The sequence below is a fragment of the Zonotrichia leucophrys genome, chromosome Z (assembly GCF_028769735.1).
Source record: "Zonotrichia leucophrys gambelii isolate GWCS_2022_RI chromosome Z, RI_Zleu_2.0, whole genome shotgun sequence".
Taxonomy (NCBI): Eukaryota; Metazoa; Chordata; class Aves; order Passeriformes; family Passerellidae; genus Zonotrichia; species Zonotrichia leucophrys.
The window spans coordinates 66,990,123-67,017,361 of NC_088200.1; the positions used below are offsets into that span (position 1 = coordinate 66,990,123).

At 38.7% G+C, this 27,239-nt stretch overlaps 1 protein-coding gene across 2 annotated transcripts in view; it reads left to right on the top strand.

Moving 5' to 3' along the window:
• Positions 1–27,239, top strand: part of SNX24 (sorting nexin 24) — an 86,716-nt gene continuing 59,477 nt past the window's right edge. The window contains exon 1 of one of the 2 annotated variants that reach the window (XM_064735395.1): positions 1–129. In XM_064735395.1, coding sequence (XP_064591465.1) covers positions 70–129 — 60 coding nt within the window. In that variant the 5' untranslated portion in view covers positions 1–69. Of the gene's footprint in view, positions 130–1,744; positions 1,840–27,239 lie in introns of those variants that run through there. The other variant, XM_064735397.1, reaches the window with a different exon arrangement.

Genomic DNA, 27,239 nt, shown 5'->3' on the forward strand with positions numbered 1-27,239 from the left:
CGTGGTGCATGGTCACGTGACGGGCGCGCAGATGGCGGCCGGGCTGCCGCCGCGCTGAGGGGAGCCGGCATGGAGGTGTTCATCCCGTCCTTCCGATACGAGGCGAGCGAGCTGGAGCGGGGATACACGGTGAGGTGCGCCGGGGCGGAGCACGCCCGCGCCTCGGGGAGGCCAAGTGCCGGCAGCCAGCGGGGGCTGCGCTGCCGCGCTGGGCAGACATCAGTGTGCCGGGGCCGTCCTGCCCTCCGTGCCCAGGCCGGCCCCGACCTGCCCTGCCCAGCCGTGCCCTGACCAGCGCAGCCCGTCCTGCCCCGCCAGCCTTCTCCCCAGCTCTGCCCAGCCTTGCCCCGCCCTGCTCTCTCCAGCATTGCCCTGCTAACCGTGTCCTGCAGAGCCATCCCAGCCCTGCTCTGTGCACCCCAGCCATGTCCTCCTTGTCCAGGCCGGCCCGGAGGGAGCCGTGCCCTGTCCAGCGCAGCCCATCCCTGCTCTGCCCCTCTCGGCACGGGTAGCATGGCCTCAGCCCACCAGACACCCGCTGCCTCACTCGGGCGCTGTTCTGCGGGGCGGCAGCAGCGACAGAGGCGTGAGCGGCGACGGAGCTCCGGGAGGCAGCCGCTCCCTCGCCCTCCGCCCTGCGGGGTCCAGGTGAAGGGGCTGGAGTATCTCTTGCATGTGGAAAGGCTGAGAGAGCCGGGACTGCTTATCCTCGCGAAGAAAAGGGGCAAGGATGTCTTTTCAATAGATACCGATGACCTGAATGGCCAGAGTGAGAGGGACAGACTCTTCGTGTTGGTGCCCGGTGACAGGAGAGAGGGCAGTGGGAAAACACCAGAACACAGGGAAAGCTCTTTAAACATATGACAAGACTGGCTTGTTGTCATGAGGGTGGTCGAGCACTGGCATAGTTGCCCAGAGGACTGTGAAGTCTCCATCCTTGCACGTTCTCAAAACTTGGCTGGACACTATCCTGGGTAGCCGGCTGCATAGCTGGCTCCCCTTGAACAGGCAGATTAGTTTGCACAGGTTTTAGAGGTCCTTTTTGTTCTCAGTAGTTTTTTCACGTCACAAAACTGTTGGACAGTAGCATATTCGCATGGTGCTTGGTGGAGACAGGTGGACCAAAACCCAAGGTATTTATCTGAAAGTGGATATTCAAAACTTGCTTCCTCTATTAAATAAATTCATTTACTAGCTTAGAAAAAACATCTGAATCCTGTATAACTTCTAGAAGATTAATCCATATAGGTAGTCATAGTTCCTTGAAGCAAGTTCATCTTCCTTATGCTGTATATTATTTGGTCTTCACTGCTAGCAAGTGTTTGCAGGCCTTGCAAAAGGTAAACCACTTTAATTGTGTTAATGTGGGAGTGAGGCAGCATTAATACTTTTGCCTCTTGGGTGGACTTAAATGTAAGTGACTCTCTACAAGACACCTGTGTGATTTTGGGACTTGGCTTTCAAACATTTTGAACTAAATGTGATTGAGTGTAATTACAATAGCACAGACTGATTCCACCACGTCCCAGTTGGGCAGGTTAGTCGAAATGACAGAGTGATTTCTAAGATGCGCATATTACACAAATAGTATTTCTCATAGTTAGATTTATTTTTAGTATTTGCATTTAGTGAGTTTCTATTTCTTTAAATGTAATACTGTCTAGAGGATATGGGTTTTTAAAATTTAATAAATATTAAGCTGTGTAAGCTTCAAAGAAATAAGAAGTGAAACTATATGATTCTAGGAGTCTTCCAAGAAAAGGATCCTGAGAGCAAGCATGTTCTATGACAACACTGTTGATTGTTACAGCATTTTTCCTCTTGAGTCATTTACTGGTGGTGAGTCAGTCTCATGGATCTGAAATTTGCTGTGGTTTAGTAGATTTTGGTAGTTTTTCCTGCATGATTATTTTGCCATTTTATTCAGGTGAGGGGATTCTATTCTACATCCGTACGAGCCATGATCATACTTTATGCTGACCATGAAACTGTATGAGGTAGTATAGCTGAAGTTTGTCTGAGCTGGGCATGCTTGTAGGAGAGGATATGGAAAACTGCCCTGATAATAACGTTGTGTCTTTCCTTTCTGTGTTAAAGGACTGTTCATGAGAAAAACTTATGCTGGTCTAATTGCCAATTTGTGATTATGTAAATAATTTACAAGGGTATTGTTCCAAGTGCAGAAGTTCAAAGGAGTATACTTTATGTCCTCCTTACAGCAAAACTGAGGTTAATGAAAGCTTTCCATTGCTCTGTACTAGCTATGAAATTATACAGGTAGTCCACTTTATGTTCATTTTCATCAGCAGCTTTACAACATTAGCATTTAAAAGTGTGGTTTACAGGCCAAAGAAAGTGTACTGCCTATGAACACTACTGGCAAACTGGTAACAGAAGACAAGAAAAGGCTGAGCTGCTTAACTTTTTTTGCTTCAGTCTTCATTTGTGGATCTCTTTTCCCCACAGTTCTTGAGTGGATAGACTGCAAGGCAGGGAATGGGGAAGTAAGTTGTAAGAGATGATAAGGGTCATGAAGAACCTGAACATACCTGAGACTAAGGATGCTGATGAGATGCATGCCAGAGTCCTGAGGGAGTTGGCTGATATAATTGCCAAGCCACTCTCCTAGATATTTAAAAAGTCATGTGCAATCTGAGGTGACTGGAAAAAGGAGTGCCCATCTTTAAAGGGTATAGAAAGAAGGACCTTTCAAACTACCAACCTGTCAGTGTCCCGTCCATGCCTGGGAAGATCCCGGGACAGATCTCCTGGAAGCTCTGCTAAGACACATGGAGCACAGGGAGCCAGGGCAGCTGCACCAAGGGTGAGTCCTGCCCGACCAGCCTGGTGGCCTTTGGGATGGAGTGGCTGCATCAGTGCCTGAGGGAAAGGCTGCAGGTGTCGTTTTCCTGGGCTTAGTAAGGCCTTGACATGGCCCCCATAACATCCTCCTCTCTGAACTGGACAGGTGTGGGTTCTGCAGGTCAGCTGTTAGACGGACAAGGATGTGTTGGATGGTCGCATCCAGAGGGTGGTGGCTAATGGCTCAGAGTCCCAGAGGATGTCAGTGGCAAGTGGTGCCCTCAGGGGGCTGTACTGGGACCAGTATTATTTAATATCAATGACACAGACAAAAGGATTGAGTGCACCCTCACCAAATTTGCAGGTGACACCAAGTTGAGGGGTGCAGTGACACTCCTGAATGATGGGATGCCATCCAAAGGGACCTGCATAAGCTCCAGAAGTGTGCCTGTGGGATCTTAATGAGATTCAGAAAGGCCAAGTGCAAGGTGCTGCACCTGGACTGGGACAATCTCTGTTATCACTCCAGGCTGGGGGATGGAGGGACAAGAGCAGCCGTGCCCAGAAGGGCTTGGGGGTGCTGGTGGGTGAGGGGCTGGACATGACCCAGCCATGGGCACTTACAGCCCACAAAGGCAAACGTGTCCTGCAACCAAAGCAGGGTGGGCAGCAGGGTGAGGAGGGGATTCTGCCCCTCTGCTCTGCTCCACCCTGGTGAGACTCCACCTGGAAGGGGTCTGCCGCATCCAGCCCTGGGGTCCCTAGCATAAGAAAGGGAACTGTTGGAATCAGTCCAGAAAAGGACCACAAGAAATGAATCAGGGGCATGTAGCACTTCTGCTTTCCTCTTTCAGTGAGAAAAGGCTAAGTGAGTTCATGTGTCCAACCTGGAGAAGAGAGGACTTTGGTGCTCCATTTTTGCAATAAACAGGGCTTTTAAGAAAGGTGAGGACAGGCTTTGTAGTAGTAGGCCTTTTCAGTGGAACAAGGGGAGTACTTTTAAACTAAAGGAGACTAGATTCAGATTAGACATAAGGAACACAGTTTTTACAGTGAGCATAGTGAAATCCTGCACAGATTGCCCAGAGAGGTTTCAAATGGCCCATCCCCGGAAACATTTAAGACCAGTCTGGATGGGACTCTGAGTCAGCAGCCTGACGTAGACGAAGATGTCCCTGCTCATTGGAGAAGGAGTGGATTAAATGACCTTTAAAAGTCCCTTCCTACCCAAACTATCACACAATTCTGTGATCACAGAAGTTCCACTTTACGCAGTTGATCCTTTTACTGTTGTTTTTCCCACGAGTGCTAACTTGCTCAAAATTAAAGTGTTTTGTTGGACTGGAGTAGCTGGAACAAGGAACTATCACAGCTTATGCAACTGTGTATAGCAGAGAAGGATGATGGAAGCAGATGGAAGATTGCTGACTTGCAGACTGCCCACCAGCCCAGTCACATGCCAGTGGGTTTCAGAGGGTGCCTTCCGCCCTGTGACTGCCGGGGCCATTGCAGACAAGCAGCAGCCACGGGTGGTTTTCTGAGAAGCGTGGTGGTAGTTGTCCTGGTGTCTTTGCTAGAAACAGTGATGGTGATGACCTCCTGCATGAAATGAGGGACTGAAGGGAGAGTTGTTCCTCTCTATGGTGGCTCTGCATTGCAACCCTAGCACACTTCCCTGATAATCCCTGTGTTTCTAGTTCCTTATCTTTAGCAGAACCGAATCCAGTTCCCCTGGATGCAGGCTGCTGCTGTGTGTTCTTACTTCTGGAAAAGATAGGACACAAAAGGGGTATTTGTCCTTTTCTTTATGGGAATTCATTACCAATTGGTTTCTTTTCAGCTTAGGCCTGTTGTTTTAGATTATTTTCTTTTTTCCCTGATGTGGCTAGGCATCACTTGGAAAGTGGAATGGCTGGAGATCCATCAGTTCTGCAGAGAGGGAGGAAATGACTTGCCATAGAAAGTGGGAATTCCTGTCTAACTTCAAAGGGAAAATTACAGTGCAATTATGAAATAGAAAGGGAGGTCTTGACCAGAGAAATAAAATACTAGGGATATAAAATATTAGAAAGAAAAATTAGGGAAAAATATAATTATACAATGCTTGAGATTGGATTCTGTCAATAAAATAAATGGGAAACACAGTTCTTTCAAAAGTGTTTGTTTCAGGAGCTCAGCTTTTCTAAAGCTCTGTTCGTCTGATACAAAATCTTAAAGTAATTTTCCCTCATCTCCTACACAAAAAAAAACTCAAGGAAAGACCCCAGAGTAAACTTGCACTTGTTCCAGTTCTGTTTGGAGTGTACATAAAATAATGAAACACAGAATATGGGAAATGTCAGTTTTCTTGGTGGACAATTAAATTTCATTGTCAGTTTAAATTGATGACACTAGCTTCTAAACTATTGAGCCTGTGCTAATAAATGCAACAGTTGTTCATAATTTGGCAGTGAATGACCTTTAAATGTAGGCGCTTACTAAGGATGTCCCTAGAGAACAATTCAACTTCGAAATGACACCCACGTGTTCTTGTTGTCATTTAAATATGCTCCCTTTGTCAATAACAGAATAATAAATACTAGTTAGATTTCTAATGTTGATTCAGATCCCAGGAAACTTACTGAATAAATTAGTGTACATTTGATTTATATTGACCAAAAAAATTTTACAGTGGTATATTGCAGGTCAAGGTGACATACATTTAAATGTGTTGTAGAGCAGAGGGCATACTTGACTGACACAAGTGCTTACTGCACTTTTAATTAACACTTCCAATACGACTCTCCAGATTGCTCCTGGAGTTGCAATTGTAGAAGCAACATCTGACATGTGAGATCGTAAACTAATGTGGGCTTTTTGAAAGTTCATTCGCTTTACCTCCACTGAAGCAGCAGTTTAATTACAAGACTGTACTTCTCTTCATGGAAGTACAAAATCACAAGGATCTAAAGTTTGGTAAAGTTTATGTATTTCTGCATTCTTTGCTGTTAAAATTATTGTACATAGAGTCAAAAAGGAAAGTTTTTAGTTGTTCTTCTATGAAGACCCACAATAAGGCACTATAGCAGATTATAAATATTTATTCATTTTTTTTAATGATAAAGTACAGAGGGAGTAACTATGAGTTTATTATGTAAAAAGATTTCAAAGTATTAGTGTTCTAGCCCGTTAACTTTCAGTTTTCTATACTGTGTAAACTTGATAGTTTTAAAAAATCTGAACAGATTTTGAGTGCCTTGAGTGTGAAATCTACCAGCATGAAGACGACTTGCATACTGGTCGGGCTTTTGTAAGCTCACCATGTATTAACCTTGGGTCAGAAATAGAAATCAGTGACACAGCAGTCACTCCAAGTTCAAGGAAGTTAAACAGAAGTACTCAATCTATTAGATCAAATTAGTCTTTCACAGTCTTAGTGTCTTCATAGAGGGTTTTCAAATGTCCTGGTTTCTCTACCGGCAGTCAAAGTAAGTCTGTACAGATGCATTTCTCTCCTGCAGGGATAATTAAGAGGATAAAAGATAATTTGACAGATGTCAGTGATTCTGTAATGTCAGAAAAATGCTATTTTGGTCATTGGTTTTGGTGAGTTTGATGTTCCAATGAAGGTGGAACATATTAGGGGAGGAAATAGACTAGGTAATTTAAGCCAGATTGCTGTTTCTAAACATAGGTTTTTTTCCTAATTTTTTTTTAGTGAATAACTTCTGCATTTGTCAGCAGTGATGATTAAATTTCTTTCCTCCAGTCAGTTTTCCAGTTTGACAGACTTTGTCAGTGGTATGGAACTGACCACTTGGTATGCAGTGGGAACTTTAAGAGTGTAATGTAAGACCCAAAGAATTTTGCAGTGCACATGATGGCAGCTAAAGAAGAAAGTAGGAAAAGGTAAAGCCAAAGTGAAAACACACCGGACTTTAAAATGCAACATGAGGGAGATGGAATAGGTTTCTCCCTTTTTCTTACTGCAGTGCAATTTTAATTGGTCTTTGAATTTGAATACAGCACCTGATGTAATTAATTCCAGGTTTAATTGATAGTTAGTGACCATTGTTATGGAATTTATTAAGTTATCTTGGAATTTCACTTGGAATATGATACCGAAGAGGTGCTTCTGTGCAGAGTGCTCGGTGGGATAACTTCAGTGTTGCACTTGGGTGCAGTGGAAATGCTTGGTTTAGGTATGCACCATGGAAGTGTGCTAGTGGAGGCTTTCAGGCCATTGTATTCTGAATATTCCTGCTATCAGTAGCCATTATATTTTTGTGATTACAGGAATTATATGAGGACTTGTATCAACTCTTCATTTTCAGTTTTCTATAAGCCTGCATTTTTTGTGGTTTGTGGAAGACTAAAATAGCATTTTGGAGAATGTTCTGTGAGAGGATTTTAAAGACAAAAGAGATGTGTTGTCGTTCCCTTTGAAAGTGGCATTGTATTTTTAATAGAAAATGAAAGGAGAAGTGTATGTTGTCTGTTAATCAACTTATTCTGAGCTGTCGTGATAAGTCTTACAGCTAAAGCATGAATACCCTCTTCCTGTAAACAAAATTGTTATTCAATTCAACCCATATATATTGTGTTATAAATTTCATATTTCATAAACCAATAAATGTTGTAGGGTTTTGGTTTTTTGTTTTTAGTAAAATATTTGGGGCGCAGCAATCAGGCTTGGATATTTTCAGGCATTGAAATGAGACAGAAGGAGTATGCCATGAGTAAGGAGCCCATGTCCTTGCTGGGTTTGAAACAAAGCATGTTTCTTCTCATTCCTCCTCTGTTGGTGCAGTGAGAGCTCCATCTCTTGTTCAAAAAAACCTTTGGTTCTAGGCGTGTATACATAGGAAATCTGAGAAGATGAATTTGGGTATTGAATTTGCCCTCAGTGTAGAGTACTGACTATGCTAAGTAATTTATGAGAAGTGATAGCCAAACCTCCACTGCAACCTCCATCTAGTGTATTATTTATTTAGATGCCATGGTGTTTGTGGGACCCAAAGGACCCAGTTAAGTCCAGGGCCTCTGTGAGAATAATGTACACGCTACACATAGTTTCAAAAGTCACTCTTTAAAGGGGTTGCCTACACTTGAACATCAGTTCTTTCCTGATGAGATGCTGGGAAAAGCATTGCATATCCAAAGATATTCTTACTATTCGAGTACTTAATTCTTTAACAGAGTGCAAACAGTACAAAACTTCTGTGAAAATGTTCTGTCCCACTAGGTTAACTTGAAAATGGTAAGATAAGAATTACTTATCTTCATTATTTTATTTTTTATATATCTTGTCTCTCATGTGATTGCTTCATTTTTTAAAAATGGACCCCCTTTTTATACCAGAGCAGAAGGTATTCAAGTACTGCAGTATCTTCAGATTGGAAAATAATGAAATCTAAAGCTTTCCTTATAATCTTTTACAAAAGGATGAACAAAGTCTTGATTAGGTAGTGAAATAATAAATTGTTCAGCAACAGGTCTGCATTGATGACAATACACTGCTTTTATTAAAAAGGACCGTGTGTGTTGAGAAATACAGCTAACTGCTTCTACTTCTGGTTTTGCACAGGACTCTTTCTTTGTGTATAGATTCCCTTCTCTACTCTTTATTTAGTAATCAGGCTCTTACCAGGAATAGGACTGATCATGTGTCTTCCTTGCAGCTGAGCTGTGATGGTGATTACAGTCTGACTTTCTTGTTCTTTTAAGATGTGGAGAAAGAAAAAAGGGAATATGTCTTCAGTTTAATGGTAAATTAATGGATTAGTAAATTTATGATGATGTCAGGGAATGTAATAAAAATATTAGCTGTGCTTTAAATATATGAAGAAATGGATATTCAAGAAAAATGCACATCAGCATTGAATTTGAAAGTTATGTCATTATAGAATCAGCAAACATATTAGCCTATTATTTTTTCTTATTTGTTCCAAATTCTGAGGAAAATTATCTCCTGTGATGACATACTTCCTATAAAATTTTGAAATGCTTCATTCTTACAAACAAGATGGACAACATTTGAAAATTTTTCTAATTAGGGATTCATTCTCTCAGTAAAAGTCAAAGACCTTGCTTCCAGGTTTATGTTCTAGCAAGGGAGCATAAAAAGTCAGTAATTAGTGACAACATCTATTTTTGGTGTTGAATAGAAATGTCAAAGGCCTTTCCTTTTGCGAAGTGTTCAGAATGTGAGTGTGATTGTGTGATTGGTAGGAATAGTGGTTTTGCACCATTGCCTCTGACACAGTGACTAGAAAGCTCAAGTACATTCTGGGGTATGGCTAAGTTTGGGGTGGATTTTTTTATTGTTTTAGTGTTTGTTGTTTAGTTTGGGGGGGGACGTTGATGGGTTTTGTTGGAATTTTTTATTTAATGATTTCCTTTTCATATTTGTCATCCCTGTCAAAATTCATTCCTAATTTTGGTTTTACCTTCCCTTGTCATAAATGTTTCAATATCAGACATTGAAGTTTTGCCATGGATTCCTTTTGCCATTTGAGAAGAGGGAGACAATATTTTTTTGAAAGAAATTCACTAAGATCTTGATGAGCACATTATTCTGGCATAGTAGTTTTCTTCTCTCAAGTAACCCAGTCCTTATGTTGGCCGGAATTAGAGGCAAAGTAGGAAAGTATACTTTGTAAGAAGTTCAGCACTTGTAGCTAAGAAGTCTTTTAACATTTTGTCTTTTGTTACCTACTTGCTACTATATATTTATCTGGAAAATAAGGAGAATATGATAATGGGAACCAGAAACAGTTTGAGGGTTCTCGTTAGAGTAATTTTTTCTCTACATACATTTAGTCTTAATATTTGAATTTTTTCTTTCCTGGCTTGTCATTGCAATTACATAACTGCAGCTTTAGAAAACCTCTAAACAGAGTTTTAAGGGTGAAAAAACCTTGTACCATCTTGTTCATAGTATAGAACTCTAAATTAAAAGACTGGTTTGTTTTGTCTAACCAATGGGAGAAAGAAGGACATTTCTCCTGAAATAAATTGTTCTGTATACTAAGAAAAGATGACTTGAAGTTAGTTACTTAAATCAGGAAAGTCATTGATGTTTCCTTTTTCTTTTCATTGCTTTATTTTGTTTTGGTTTTGTTTCTTTTTAATAAATTGTGAATGTTAGCATTACTTTCCCTGAATGCAGTGGCCAGGATAATACCACTAACACAAAACTTTCCTAACTGACTAAGTATTTAAACAATACATTTTGTGAAGTGGAAAAGAAAAGGTTAGTTTTGAAGTGTGTTTGGTGTATAGGAAAGAAATGGTAACATGCTGCACATTCAAAGCTTTTTTTTGCTACTTAAATTGTCAAAAATTGCTGATTTGAAAGGGGGTAAAAACCTGCTTAAAGTAATCACAGATACAACCGTTATCTGTTACAGGCTAAGAACTTAATGCCCTATTGCTCAAATGAGTTTTTACAATAACGAGATAGCTATATCACACTCCTAAGTGAAAAGCTCATGAACTTTCCTGCATGGTTATTTCCAACCTCTACTCTTCTAACAACCTCCCAAAGTTGTTGTTGCTTATAAAAGTGGAAAATGGACCTGATAAAAATGTTTAGTCTGCAGGGCTGTGTTTTATTTATCATATCACAAAAGAACAATGTTTTGTTGCATCATGGTCAAAATAGAAGCGACCTTGCTTGTTCATGAGTGCTCAAAGCATAGAGATAAGAGGCAAAGTAATAGAGTACAATAGAAAGAGTGTAGTGTAATTATTTGTGGCTTGTCAAGTGAAGCCCTTTCAGGCCCCAAGTGATTCAAATCTGGGAACTCTGCACAATTCTGTACACTAACCATAGCCAGCATCAGAGAAATCTCACCCAGCTTCTCCGACAGTACTGAAATTGCATCAGTTTGTCATGCACTGAGCATGCCAGCTCCGCACAATATCATTTGCTTGCAAATAGGCCTGGCCCCAACGCCCTGAGACACATTCTTTGGTATCTGACTCTTGGCCTGTGATTTGTCATGTCTCTAGCGCTATCGGCGTAAAGTAATTTTAATAGATTCTGATGGTTTGCTTGTGGAAGGTAAAGAATGCACTACAGATTGTGTCAGGTAGCTTTCTATGGCATGCAGTTTGGTGGAGGCCCTCGTGATGGTGATAGCCAAACAAAGACTATGGAGAAATGAGAACCCTATTTTAAACAGTATTTAACACTGCTCTTCTCAACACCCTGCTGTGGACATCCTTGCTAACTCAGCAGGTCCAAGAACTTAGCAGCTCAGCAAAGCAGGGTTATTTGCGCTTCAGACTTATTTATGGATGAGAGGATACAGCAAAAAAACAGTGGCTTTTTTGCCCCTACACAGAAAGTGTGTAAAATGTATAAAAATATTGATTAGTTTTGAATAAGTAAACTAGATGTACATTTATCTTGGTGTTTACCTTTTTATTATTTGTTTCAAGTATTAGTATTCTCTAAATAAAAATCCCTGGATTTTTTAGCAAGTATGTTACATAATAACATAAAAATTTTTTTAAAAGGCTTATGCAATTTATACTAACATGTATCTTTTATAAAATTATATAAATATGGCCCAAAATATATATTCCTGAACAATTTCTTCATAGATTTTAATTGATATATTTATTTGACAATTATTTGATTACTAAATCTTTGTTTGAACTTTTTTTCTTACACTATGAAGTAAGTATTGTTGCATTATTTTACTCTTCCTTTGACACCACTGAGATGAGATGAGATTATTTTGCCATTGACAACTCTGATCTTTGCATCATTTTTTTCAGCTGACTTCCTTAATTGATTACTACTTTGGTGTTGGAGCCTGTGGCATAGCTCTCCAGAATTCTGCTGACACCAATCGATTAATGTGAAGGTGTTAGTTACTGATTTCATCTAAGAAACATTCAAAACCATGTCAGTAATCGGTTCTTAAAAACTGCCAGATCACTGGATTTTGTTCATTTGAACACGTTAGTTTGGGTTTACAAGGATTTCTCTGGAGAGACAACAGCAATAAAAAAAACCCAACAAAACAAAAGCCAACAAAAATACCCCAAAAAACCAAGCCAACCCCCCGCCTCCAAAAACTAAAAAATCCCCACACTTTGAAGTGAGTCTTGTGGGAAAACAGATTTTATTCAGTTGTACATTAATATAGTATACGTGCACATGCCTTAATAATTAAAAGACTGTTTTAAAATATGTACTTATTAATATTTAAGGTATCTCTGAGGAATTTGTAAAAATGCTTCAGCAATAACTATTTCTTTTTATGTTTACCTGGAGAATTTTTGACAGCAGTGTAACTCTGAGCACCCCGCTAGCAAGGCTGGGCAAGTCTGCCACTTTCTTTTCTGCAGTTACTTCCATGTTTGCTTAGCAGCTTTGCATAGCTAAGCAAATTTTTAATATGAGCCTGCAATTTTTTTTCCTTTTTTCTTCTAAATATGTTCAGAAAAATACTGTTGTTTTATACAATTCCTCAGAGAATTCTGTGTTATGACCGCAACTCACTGTTCAGTATTGCACAAAGGAAAAAAAAAAAGTTTCTTTTTAAGCTTGATATTAACTTTTGAAAGCATGTTTTGCTTTTATTTCTTGGTGGAGTTTTTTGTAGGATGACTTCTTAAAACAACATAGATTTTTCCAGTGTGCTAAGCTTTGTGTGTGCTACTGTCCATCAGTAAAACATCTCTGTCTGATTTCCTAGGGATGGTTGTCGAGTGTGCAAGTTTGCTAAGTCCAGTGAGCATGCTGTGTTCACAGGTTTTGTTTGTGCAGAAGGCAACCTGAATCAGTTGCCTCTACACCAACATCAAAACCAGCAAAGTATTGTGGTCAGTGTAATATGCTTATATTCAGAATATAAGCATAGACGGGCATGCCTACACATGTGTTTGTGGGTGCAGATATGCAGAAGCACGTGCACGTGTCAGCATTGGAAGGATTTGTTGGGTTGTATTGCTGAAGGGTCTGTTTGAGTTCTGGTATGACTTGATGTTTTAGTGATGTGGATGATAGAATGAGGATGTCCTTATTTGAGTTTGCCATTGACACCAAGGTGGAAGTGACTGTGATCATGCTGGAGAGCAGCAGAGTTTAAAATAATTTTCGTAAGTTGGAACGTGTATTTAAGAAAGGAAAATGAGGTGCTAGCTCAATAGGAACTGGTATTAAATGTTATATTTATCAAAAAATAATCAGATAAATGGAGTAACATCTAAAAGATTAGGCAATAGATATTCCTGAAAGGATCTGGGGGTTATCATGCATCACAAGATGGCCGTGTCACAAGGCAAATGCCTATTGGGGCTCCAAAAGAGGAATGTAACAAAAATGTCAGTGATGTGAAGTGTATACTAAGTGTGGAGTGCCATGTCCAGTTTTAGGTAGTGTGTGCTAAGAAACATGAACAAATGAGAAAAATTGTGGATAAAAGAAGGCAATGTAGGAGCACTTACAACAAGTTACATTGCTTTCTGGATCTCTGATCAATGTGAAGGAGCTCTTTAGATTGAAAACAAAACAGTGGAACCACATGACAGTCTCTGGCAACAAAAAGCTGTTGAATAACAGAAGCGGTTGGTCTGTGTATTGACGGTGTTGTGGTCTTCTGCCGTGCAGATATCTGACCTATCCACCAGAAGTACTGGGCTAATTATGAAATGGTCCTGAATCCTAAAGCTACTACAGCTCTAGCACACTCTTCAGGAGCAGGGTATGGAAGCTTGGTATGAGGCTTACAAGTTTCTGTTAAGAGTAAGAAGTACAGTTGGTAAGATGTACAGCTTAGAGACAGCAGAAAGAGCCAGGTACCTCCAAGAAATATAGAGCAAGATTAGTTCTCAGACTCCTTTTTGTGAGCCCTCCATTGACACTTGGCTGTCATCCTTTGCATTATTTCAAAAATTTTGTTTGTATCTTTGCCCTAATCTTTTATCTCTTACAAATTCTTTGGCTTTCTAAAACTCATATTTAAGAGTCCACACTGAGTCGTTCTGTCTCTTTTCCTGGGGAAAGTGGAAGCCTCTCATAAAGGAACAGTTGCTGAAACAATCATGAACATTTCCAACTCTGATTCTTCATGTAAGAGACAAAAATGTGATTTGTTCATTTACTCAGGTAAGCCTTTTTCAAGGTCTTCCTGTGAGGTAAAAATTCTAGATTTTTCCCCATTTTTAGCTAATATTATTCAATAAAGCATTTGTGTTTGGTGTTTATCCTGCTTTCATGCTAGTCTGTATCTGATTCCATAACTGTAAATATACATAGCAATGAAAGGAGGTGTAGAACATCAAGGTTGACATCTCCCTCTATAAGCTAGTCAAGAAAATGCAAAAATTCAGTGCTACTCTTACTTCAGTCAGTATGCTTTTTCCTGTTTCACAAAATGAAAGCTTTCTGAGTGTTTAAATTGCTGGATGTGTGGTGTTTTAAGAGGTGACTAGATTGGTGGTTTAGCTGTGAAGCAGAAAGCAGTGTGGGGACAGGAAGGTTAGGAGTCCGGTCAGAGGTCTGAGTCACTAATCCCTGTCCTGCTCACCGATGTGTTTCTCCTCAATCCTGTCTCATCTGAAGGGCATGAAGATAGACTGTACAAGTTAGAAGGCTCTTCAGGTTTACTAAATGACAGAAATAACAGAAGTTTAAGCAATTTCTTCCTCAGTTTACTCCCAGGTATTTTCAGGAGCTGATGAAAAAATTGTATTTTTAAAAGATTATTTCAGAAGGATTTGTAGGGCAACAGTTTTTTGCCAAACTATATATCTTATGTGCAGAACTTTCTGTAGGTATCACCTTTCATTTGATTAATGGATTATGTACTAATTTTAATTTTGTGGGACAAATTGCTGCCTTGTCAGTGTGTGCTCAAACATCAGCATTATCTCCATTTCCTGATGTTTCTTGCATGTTCAGTGGTAATGCAGAACATTGTCTCTGCCCTGGTGCATGATGTGATGCCTCTCAGTAGTAAGTTCTTGTTTGCCTGTTCTCATGTGCTTTCTTTTAAGCACTGCTATGATCCATTCCATGATGTGATCATATGCCTTGGCAGAAGTCAAAGTCAGGGCAAAGAATAGTGCTCTGCCACTTGCCATTCTAGTTCTCTCTTGCTACTCTTAGCCAAGGACATGCACAGTTCAGCTTCACTTAATTCTTGATGTACGTAATCCACTTATTGCTCATGTGTAGATGTAGCTTTTTATCCTTCACACCGTGGAAATCATCAAAAAATCTTCTGCAGTTTCAGCAAGAATAGTACTTTAAAACAGAAGGCTTGGTGCAAAATATTGGATGCACAGCAGTATGGTGATGTGCCACTGTCCTGAACACTAAATAGAAACCTCTCATATTTCACTGCTGTCTTTCTCAGTAGTTGGGGGTTTGATGATAAGTGATTTAAATATCCCTAGTATGCAAGAATCATGGTCACTGACCAGGAATATGATTACAGAGATTTTTTTTTTTACTCCTCATAGCTCAAATAGGCTATTCCTATACTTCTCAAGGGAACAGGGTGGGGTTATGCTGAGCAGCATGATAAGTAGGCAACGCGAGTCTACATTTACTTACTCCCAGTTATAAACCCATTTTTACCTCCTACATTGCAAGTTTTTAATTTCTTGTTTGTAGACAGTAAAACATAATTCCATTTACAAACTGAGCGCAGACTTGCAGGAGAGCATTGAGGACTAATTTTTCATTCCCCAGAGAATGCAAGTTTGTTGCCAGGTAAGCTATCTTATGACTGGCATATATTGACTGTCAGCCTTTCAGAGGCCCCAGTGCTGGGTCCTGCATGCACCAGAGACGCAAGATTTAATTTTGATTACTGACTAACTTCCTTCTGGGTGTTTTTAACCTGAGAGCTCTGTGCATGCATGGATTGCTTACCTGCTAGAGGAGAGCAGATGAGACAAGCTGCCATGAGAGCATACTCAGAAAAGCAGCTGAAGAGGGAAATCTCCAAGTCAGCCAAATTTGGTTTTGTACTCATGCAGTCAGACCATAGCTTTGCACTGCTGTACAGAGGTCAGGCGTTTGAAACTAAAACAGGTAAAAAACAGTAGTTTGATCAGATAGCCTTCTGTCCTGGTAGTACCTTTGGTACTGAAGCTGGCTTGGCAATAGCTTTGACATTTCACTACTTTTTACTACCACAGAAAGGGAATCGAGGTTCTGAATAGACTTAGGGTCCTTTTCTGGTATAGACAGCTTGGAAATGTAAAATGTGTTCTTGCATAGAATCATGAAGTGGTTTGGATTGGAAAGATTGAATTTAAAAATTATCTAATCCAACTCTTTACCATGGGCATGGACACCTTTCACTACTTCACGTTCCTTGTTAGGCACTTCCAGTGGTGGCATATCCACAGCTTCTCTGCTCACCCTGTTCCAGTGTCTCACCACCCTCATCATATAAAAAGTATTCCTTGTTTCCAATCTAAATCTACCTGCTTAATTTATGAGTTAACGTTGCCACTTGTCCTGTCACTACAAACCTTGGTAAAAACTACCCTGTCTCCATCTTCCCTGTAGCCCCCATTATGTATTGGAAGGCCACAAAATCTCCCTGAACCTTTGTAATCTTGTGCTGAACAACCTATTTTCCTTTACAACCTACTTTCCTTTACAACTCGTCACAGCAGGGATGTTTCAGCTCTCTGGTCAATTCTGTGTCCCTTCTCTTGACTTGTTCCAACAGATCCATGTCTTGCATGGTACTGAGGACCCAAGAACTTCAGGTGAAATCTCACCAGAGCAGAGAGGGAGAGTCTTCTCCTTCTCCCTGCTGACCGTGCTGCTTTTGATATTGCCCAAAATGCAATTGACTTTATGGGATGTGAACACACATTGCTGCATTGTGCCCAACCTTTCATTCACCGTAGCCCAAATCCTTTTCTGCTGGGCTGCTCTCAACCCATTCATCCTCTAGCCTGTGTTGATACTGAGGGTTAACCAAACCCATGTTTGCTCTTGGCCATGTTGAATTTCATGGCGTTGGTATGGGCTCACTTGTCAAGCCTGTGAAGGTCCCTCTGGATGCCATACCTTCTCTTCAGTGAATGAACTGCACTGCTCAGCTTGGTGTTTGGTTCAGTTTTGTGTAGAGGGCACTTACAAGGCTGGGATCGAGCATGAGCAAGACCAACCACAACAATGGCAGATCACTTGCTCGATGAATAATGCAAAGATCTTGAGCAGTAAGTTTTTAATTATCACTTGAGGCAAGCCCAGTGGGATTGATTAAATTGTACATGGACAGGATTATTTCTTGAATTCTGTAACTTTGAGAGTTCTTGACTTTTAACCTCAATGGTTTTGTTGTATTTCCTTTTATGGAATAATGTCTAAATTTATACTTTACTATAGTACTCAGTATTTCGGTAAAAACAATATAAAAGGTCACTGTATAGTTTGGGGGAAAAATAGCTGAGCTACAGGCTTATTAAATGTTTTATAACATGTCACTGTTGGTTTCTTTTTTTCTTCTTTTTATTCTCCTTTGTGTAACACTGTAAATATTTAAATATGGCTCCCAAAAATAAAATCTCTTTAAAATGCTGAGCTCCTGTTGAAGGCTCCAGGGATTTGGTGTACTAAGTTAGAACTGGTTGAATGCGTTTTAAAAATAACTTGTGGCTATAATTATTTGCTTCAACAGCTTGACAAGTGGTCAGAAGTAGAAGCCAGAGTGCAGGTCAGCCTGCTGGTCGCCACTGAAACAGCTGGAAGTCCAGTTTTTGCCTCTGGACCTGGAGGCTAACTCAGCTACTCCTGAGCAGCCTTTTTTTGTAAGCTCCCAGTATGAACACATACTGAGTAACACTGGACTGACTTGGTTAGATGCAATGGAAACTTGCAGTCACTCCAGAATATTCCTTTCTAATTAGCAGAAATTTTGAAGCAGAGAAATTGCTTAAGCTTTTTAAGCAAAGGTTTTCTTCAGAAGAGGAAATCAGTACTATTTTGTCTTACTAGGTTGTTGGGATTACTTCTCGATGAAGTGAAGTCAGAGGCAAATATTTGTTTTGTTTGTTCCTGCACTTTATGTTTTAATCCTGTTTTTGTTACAGTGGTCAAAGAAATTTAGAATTATAGATTATATAGACTATATAAATAATAGATTTAGAATTCACACTTAGCTTAATTTTGCTGTTTTCTAGATGTTGATTCCAGCTGGGTTCTGAACCAAGTATGTGTATGCGTGTCTAATTTGTCTATTTAGAAATAGAGGAGAACATTCAGCAGTTCAAATAAACAGCCATACCCTTTGTTTACTTTCCTGTTAATGTACTCATTTTAGTGCTAAGATCTTGAACAGATTCTCCTAGAGAATTAAAATATTAAAAGAATGTTTTAGTTGATAAATTGTGTGTGTTATGGAGCACAATTGATTACCTCACTTATTTGTTGGGCATTGAAGCAGACAGTATTTAGACAAATAATGAAATGCTCTTATGACTTGCTTTTTATGTATAAAATGAAAGAGTAGCAAGCAAAATCTGAATAATGAGGGCTTGTTGTAATTCACATTAATGTTCAATTGTGAGTGTACAGGAAGTATATATTTTTCTCATTTAGAAACATCTAGTACACTAAAGTTTGTTTCTTCTGGATGGTTTTTAAGTTGCTTTTTTTTTATTTAATTAAAATTCTTCATAATAATATGGTTTTCAGCTATAGATACTGGTATATAGGTGGTGTTCTTTACAAGCCATCTACTTGATAATTTTGGGTGTTTATTATTACAAGAGGAATTAAAGTTTTAAAGGCCATAGGAAGCACTGGAATCTTTTTGCCTCTACTTAGTTACTAGTATTAGTCATTCTGTAGCTTGAATAAGGTATGTGTGCTCAGCGTGAGGGTTGTCCATGTAAGTTAGCTCAGGATCAGTCCTTGTAGTGATGGCTCTTGTCGGTTTGTGTCTTTGCTGGAGTGCCTAACACACCAGTAGGGGTCACTCTATGCATTGAATTTAGGGAACATGTTGGTAAGTTTAATTACTCTTTTTAATTGCATATGCTAGCACTCTTGAAAAGAAAAAATCCTAAAGGAGAATTCTACTCATTGTTTATTAAATTACTGTTTTTTCTTTGAGCTGGGAATATCTGTGCAAAGCACAGTACAATAGTTAACATGTTATAAACTAATATGGCTGTTTCACAGATAACTGATGATAAAATTTCAGAGGAGTTTTTGAAAGAGTCTTCACAGTTTGCTGAAAGAGAGTGTGCAGAAGAGAAAGTGATTCTGGTTGCAGTTACTGCATTTCCATGCCCCAACTCAGTAAAAAAGGCGGGAAAGTGCGGTGAGGCAGGTCAATGTGCCACATAAATATTTCAGTGATATATTCTTGCATTTCTCTCAAACTTTAAGGCTGTTTTTAGTACTCTAGCAGAAGGATATCAAGCATGTGTGCGCCTGTTAAATGAAAGAGATATCCTGGTCTTCTAAGTCTGGCAGTTAATTATGCAACTAGTTGATGATCAATGCAGTCACTTCAAGCCAATATATAAGATCCATCTGTTTCCAGTTTTTCTGGAGTGGCAGTGTTGTGAAATATATCTTTCCCTCCTGTTTCCTTCTAAAATCTGTATCTTAGGATTTAAAAGGTTTTCCATATAAGATGGAGAAAGCATTTTAATACTTGTGAAAGGACATAATCCTTTCTTAAATGGGATTCTTCATTTATCCAATTTTAAATTAAAGACTGAGATTTGTACTTCATAATACTTTCTTTACTAAGATTTCTTATGAGGGATACATTGCACTTTTTGATGGAACTAGATATGCTATTTAGATTCCTATCCTTTCCATGACCTCCTCTTCCACACTTACTGCAGTAGTTTATGTATTTGTGGTTTTCTGTGCCACAGTTGTGTGCAGGACCTCAGCTCTTATTTCAAAAGAACTGGAAGCCACAGAGAATCTTCAATGTAAGTGGTCTGTGGAAAAAGGCTCTCACAGTGAAGTTCTTCCACATGTTCAGGTGGAACTTCCAGTGCGTCAGTTTCTGCCCATTGCCTTTTTCTGTTGCTTGGCACCACCAAGAAGAGCCTGGTCCAGCCTCCGGGCACCCTCCCTTCAGGTACTCATGGACATTGATAAGGTCCCCTCTTAGTGTCTCTTCTGAAGGCTAAACAGTCCCAGCTCCCTCAGCCTTCCTTGTAAGAGATGTTCTCTACTCCCCTAAAAACCTTTGAAGCCCTCTGTTGGCCCTACCCCAGAAATGTCATGTCTGTTATGCTGAGGAATCCAGAGGTAGTAGTGGGGATCAGGCACAGTTCCTTTTGGCCCAGTGTACCATAACATATATATTATATGGTTATAACCATATCATAACACAACACTGGCTTGTCTAACTCCAGATCCCTGCCAAAATTAATTTCAAATTAATTTTGAATACTTTATTATGTTTTATTATGTTTATTGTAACTTTAAAAGAGTAAACATGTGAGTATTTCCACCTCTTTGGTTGATGCATGTAGCAAAATTCTACAGTAGCTTTACAGTATTGTTGCTAACATGATAATACAGAGATTATTAGTTTCAGTTAGGTAATGCTAGTACTTACCACACCACATTACTTAACATGACCACAGATTATTTATTTTAATAATTATTGATAAATGAGTAGTGAGAATTAGGAGAGGATAGGGTTTTGGAGGATTTTTTTGTAGTTTTTTTGTGGTTTTTTGTTTTGTTTTGTTTTTGTTCTTGTTCTTGTTTGGTTGTCTGATTGGGTTTTTTTTAAGGTAGGATTTGGTTACAGCAAATGGTTGTGTCAGTGATTACTTGTATTAATTTATGCACCTTTTTCTTGTTAAAAGCTATCTATTTGGAGCCAGAGTGAAACAAGACTTGGAAAGTTCAGGGCTTTGATGTGAAGTAGGAATATGACAAATATCAACATATTGAATTATATTTTCACACAGCAACCTGGTGGACATAGCAGAAAAAACCCAACCAAACCGTTCCTTTGCTTCTTCATCCATAGAGAAAAGATGGACTTTCTTCAAAATATATCCGAAAAATGTTTTTTAAAGAATGTTGACAAAATCACCAGATTTGTATGTTCGGACCAGATACAGGGAACATGTAATAAGATTTGAGAAGATAAAAATATTTTCTCACTTTATTGACTTAAACAGTATTTCTGTGGTTTCTTTTAAACATGTGATTCTTTTTTTTGTCTACGTACTGTTTTTCTGTAGGTACATTATCAATTTTTAGTCTATTTAGGCTTTTCTTAAATCACAGATTTATCAATTTACCTTTTTTTAACTCAATCTCATTTCCAAGTATACTTGTATTTAACATAAAAAGCTTAAAACGTAACTTTTAAAAAGAGTAAAAGGTAGTACAAAAACAATTTTAAAAGGAAAAATATTTCAAAAGCCCAAGCAGTAATGTAACTGAGAATTGGTTAGTCAGGCCACCTAAAGACAGGGAAAAAACATGTTCTATCATATAGTATTAAATGTCATAGTGGTTTTGGAAGTTACTTGGTGTACACTGAGCTTTGTACAGAAAAAAATTGATAATTTTGTCAAGGAGCAGAGTAGGAAGACTGATGCTGAAGGAGGCATCAGAAAGTGACATTGCTGAAGTTGTCATAGATGCTCAATGTAGATTCCTTTTGAGTGGCATGCCTTCAGTGCAAAGAAGGCTCCCTGCTTTGAAGAGCCCTCCTAAGTGATGTTTGCCAGTGGAAAGATGTAATTATATGGTTGGTGCAGGTTGTACTGTTTCATGCTTTGGAATTCAAAATTACAGCAAGAACTGTGAATTAATTGCAAAATGGTAAATATTGTAATGTTTGTGACTACATGCATTTGTTTTCCTTAGGTTTTCAAAATTCCTTTTAGAAATGTTGGGTTCTTGCTGTATTGTGCACATTTTTTAAGACAACAGTCTATGGCACTACAATCTATACTTATTCACTAACCAGGGAAGATGTCTCTAATGCATAATGAATCCAAGTATTAGTTTTTTTCTTTTGACTTTGGCTTTAACTCCACTGAGTTTAACTAAGAAAACAGAAAAGTCATTGCTTCAGCTAAGTGTGCCTGTCCAGGAAGAAATGGTGATACTGCTACAGGCATGCTTTGAGCAATGGCTTGGGCATTTACCCAGTTCATATATCCCTGTCATAAAGAGTCAGTTTCTGTTCTTTTGAAGCGATGTGGCTTTCTGTGAATTATTCACAGGGAAGAAAAGGTCTTCTGTGCCATCTGAAACAGAAACAAATGCCTGTGATATGATTTTGTGTAAGGAAATCAAGAAATATTAGAATGGTGCCCTAAATGTAAGAAAGCAATTTGTATTATTGCATGATATAGTTAGGATCAGCCATAAAAAATTGAAAGCTGAATCTAAAAGTAATAACATTATCAGATGTAAAGTTGTTTTAGATTATCTAAAGACTGAAAGAGATTATCTAAAAGACTGAAGTGTGTACATCGTAAATCACTTTCAAATTCTGCACATCCTCTATACATCCTTATGTCAGCAGCCTATTATACAGTTTCTCTTTCCATTTCTCTTAGCTCCTCCTCTAATAGGGTGGGCATGTATGGCTTCATATTTTTCGTGAGAGAACTGACTCCAAAGTAGTAGTGCAGTGTGGGAATTATTAATACTGAATAGTGTTTCCTTAATTTTCAGGGTGATTTCACTGAAGGAAGATAGATGTTTCTTGTGCTTTGGACAGATACTTTGCATTTCAAATAAAACAAATTGTTTTAGATCCAGGGTTAAATTAGAAGTAGGTTAACATAGGGATTTTTTGTTTTTCATAATTGGTTAGGAATTGCTATTGTCATCAGTATCAGTGTCAAGGCTTTCAGCCCAGATATTTATGCATATCAGACAACTCAGATAAAGAGAATTTCCTGTTTTCTATATAAGCACAAAGTACAAAGACCAGACTTGGAAAAAACAAAATGTAATTTGTCGTCAACTTCTTGTCTAAAGATACTCTCCTATTCTTCTTGATAATTTTGAGTTCTTATGAGTAAAAGTGTGTGCAGTAGAAGATCTTACAGTAGAATACAGAACACGTCTTTGTTTTCTTTGTTTAAAAAAACCTCAGGGCTAAAATAAGTTTCATAAATATACCTTAAATAGCATCCTATCTATACTTTTCCATTGTCTGGGGTACTTCCTCTTCCCTTTCCACTGACTTCAAGATTACAGGCAGTTTGCTTTTTAGACATTTGTCATCATGTGCATTGAATATTTCTTTATCTTCCATTTTCCCCTTAGATCTGTATATGTTAAATACGCATGGTTTTGTGTATGTGCAAATAGATGCTGACAGCTAGCCACAGCATCTGAGATGACACAGTTTATTTTAGATGCACACTGAGCTAGCTGTGAAAAATGTTAAAGATGTATTTGAAAGCTGTTTGCTATGAATGAGTTCTTGGTTTCACTTAATGTGAATAATTGTAAATATTGGCTTCTGGGCTGAAATTTTCCATCACAAATAATTAGTACACATTGAAATTCTTAAGATTCAGTGATATAATGCATCAGCTTCTGAGAAGAATGAAATAACAAAAACCCCCAACAAAATGAGGAAATTGTTTTGCCAAAATTAATAAAATAAATGTGATCTTGTAACTGTTGTGTTACCTTATTTTTCCTCTCTTTGGAGTGGGAATTAAAAAGTTTTATTAGAGCGGGAAAAGTAATTGCTCTGTACCAGTCTTAGCCAGATGACCTCTGAAAATGTAAGTTTACCCCAAGCTGAGTCTGAAAGCAAAATTCTTCTAGGTTTTTTGGAGAAAGTGCATTACAAGAACTCAAAGAAAAGAACAAAACACTTCTAACCATTATTGGTTTTGTCTGAAAGAAGTTTCAGTGATAACAACTGGACTGAAAATTAGCAAGGCTGCTTTCACATTTTTCCTTTGTTGTTAATGAGTTTGTAGAATTAGTCCATATTGTTTCTACTGTGGAATAATAGAGGATGTATTCTGTTTGTTTAAGACGTTATTCACATGCATTTCTATGTTATTTTCAAAGCTTGGATTTCTCTATTTGTATAAGATATGGATTTAGTCAACCTCTGGTTTCATGCTGCTTGCCTAAATCAAGGTATAGGAAATGCCTTCTCTGAGAACTGAGTCTTTTATCTCTTTCCCCTTGAAATGGAAAGAAATTTCTGTGTCTGAGGTGGTGAATAATTTTGTTTTGAATCAGAAGATTGATTCATTTATATTCACTGTATTCATTTATAAGCAGTTAGCCTAAATGCAAGGAACTTACCTACAGTAAAAGAGCAACTTTAGGACCATCAGCATCTTCTTCTGGATTCTTTCTTGAAAACAAAAACCTACTGCTGCTGCCTTCTGTAAGATATGAAATGGAAAGCAAGTTCTGGTGTCTGTGCTGTACCCCTAGAAGTTTCATTATTTCAAGCCTTTCAGGTACAACTTGTAACATATTGGCTTTTTTTGAATGACTGCAATTTACTAAAATCCTTTAGTTTTCCAGTTAGACTGATAATGCAAACATAGATTCTGTAAGAAATGGTTGTATAGTGTAATTATACTCTGACAGGTTACTCTGGTGGAAAATGAGTTTTCTGTCCAAGATAACAAAAGAAAAAAGTAATGAAAATAAGAAAATTAATATTTTAGCTGCAGGACATTTTGTGTGGAGAGCCTCTGCTCATGAATGCCTCAGCATTTAAATCAATACAGTTTGAAAGACTCTCATACAAGTTGATATAATAACCTCTGAAATACTAATGATGAGTTATCACTTCCACTGGGAAACTGTACCGGTCCCAAGCATAAAAGTGGTCATTTAAAATGTCTTTACTAAGCAGCGCAGTATTCTGTAGAACTAAATCTCAAGTAGATCTGGCTCCCTAAATGGTAATTCCATCTTTTTTTAAAAGGTCAGCTCAATTAGATTTTGGCAAGATTGAGTCTTCAGTGTCTCTTATTATATTCATCAGGACACATTGGCTGGTAGTTTGCAAGTGTTCATGAGCAAAACAGGTTAGTAATATATTGGTACCAGTACAAATAGATTGTCCTCATCACCGCATAGACAAAACACTCATGAGAGCTGTGCAATTCTTTAAACACTAGTGGCATGATATAATGAAGTTGTATTCCATTAAGCACTTGTATACAAGGGAGCAAAATGTCATCACCTGAGTGTGGCTGCATTTCTGTGATACAACCTCATCTGTTCCGTCAACTAGTTTTGCTCTGATCAATAAGCAGTTTTCTGTGGCCTTTCACTACTGTCAGATGTCATTGAGTGATGTAAATACACATCAGAAACTAGAAACTTGACAGCTCACCTAGACTAAAGAGAGAAGTGTGGGAGGGGGTGTACTGCTGGGATAGACAGAAATGACAGCTGATGTCTGCTGTGTATAAATGATTTGATATTGCTGCAGACAACATTTTTCATTTTCCATAAGCATGCAACAAAATGGTTCTGGCTTGTACAAGTCAAATCATTCAAAAAGACCAAAGAGAATAAAAAGGATTTTTATATTGCAGGACAGCACTGAACGGCCCACTTAAAGATTACCTTTATTTTTATTCTTGCCTTTTGGTACTAAATATTGGGTTCTACTTGATGCTAAAATGAAGGAAGAATAAATAAATATTAGAAGTGTTTGCCCAGGCAGTGTACAATGAGTAAAATATCTATTCATGCTCACATACTCTTTCAAAGCATTAGAGAACTCCAATATTTCACTACATAGAACTCCAGTATTTCACTACAGAATCAAAAAACTGGAGGTGGTTTGCTTGCTTATGTTGTTTTTCAGTTGTGAAGAAGCTTAAAAATACTTTCAAAAATCGCGATAGAGGGCTATGAAAACAGTTATATTCCATAGTGGAGAATTGAAACTGGAATGTGCAGGTTTTTTCTAGTTTGAAGTATTTTTCAGACGCTTCATGATTCCAGTGAAGATCAACTGCCTGGAGTTAAGATGAAGAGGAAGGAGTTTAGCACTATTCAGTGTTTCATTTATAGCTGCTGTATTATGGGTCTTGCACTCTGGAACATACTTGCTCCTATTTTACCGTAAGAAATTTACATTATGAGTTCCAGAACAGAGTTTTCTGTGAAGAGAGAAAGTTTCTGTAATAAATGGTTGGCAGTAGAAAAACATTTAAGCTTTTTGAACAGGTGCATGGTATTTGGCCTTTCATCTTGAGTGTTGGTTTTATCCTTCCTATGCAGTATATATATATAATCCTGACATATCTATATATTTCTTTATGATATTTGCTGCTATGTGAGAAGCAAAATATGGAAGTCATGATTTTGAAGAGAAACTAAATATGTTAGTAAAATAAAATCTGTTTCTAAAAAATTCTATGGGTTTTGTAACTTAAAGTAATAGCTACTGATGGCTAATAGCCAGATCTGAACTCTGGCCTACTTATAATAGCAATGTCACTGATACCAGCTTGCACTCTAGCTTGCTCTCCTGGCCACTGGCAAAGCTGCTGAGAAAGTGGGAGTGTTATTTCTGTGTGACGGTGAGTGCATGTGCATACAGGAATGTATGGAATTTCCAGTCTGCACCTCTGCTCCGCTCCAGGGAGACCCAACCTGCAGTGCAGCATCCTGCTCTGGGGTCCCCAGCACAGGAGGGACACCAGCATGTCGGAGTAAATCCTGGGGAATGGCACAAAGATGATCAGAGGGATGGAGCACCACTTCTATGAGGAAAGGCTGACAGAATTGGAGATTGTTCTGCCTAGAGAAGAAGTGGTTCTGGAGTGACCTTCTGGCAATGTTTCAGAACCTAAGGGGAGTCTACAAGAAAGATGAAAAAGGACTGTTAACAAGGGTGTGTAGTGATAAAACAAGGGGCAATGGAATTAAACTGAAAAAGAGTAGATTTAAATATCAGACATAAGAAAGAAATTTTTTGTTGTGAGTGTGGTATGGTACTGGAAGAGGTTGTCCAGAGAGGCTATGAATGCCCTGTCCTTGCAGGTGTTCAAGGCCAGCTTGAATGGGGCTCTGAGCAGCCTGGGCTAGTGGAAGGTGTCCCTGCCCATGGCAGAGGAGTTAGAACTACATGATCTTTATTCTGCTATCAACCCTTTTGTGTTTCTTCAGTATCTTTGCTGCCTTAATAATGTTGTCATGCTTCAGTGTTCTTATCCACTACACTGAAGTATAATTTGTATGGAGAAAAGCCTGTGCTTCCGCTGTGCCAAGATTTGGGCCTGTGCCATGAGGTCAGTGCTTAAGTGTTGGAGATTGGGTCTTCAACAGTTACTGGCCACACTGTTCGTATACACCAGGATGTATACACCAGTTAAGAAGCCTGGATTCAGAGCAGGTGTTGTGATTCCGATTGAATTCTGGAGTTCTTCATTTGGACTCTCAGGCTTCCGTCACCTCTATCTCTAAGGGTTTTTTCTGCACGACTTTCAACACAGACAAT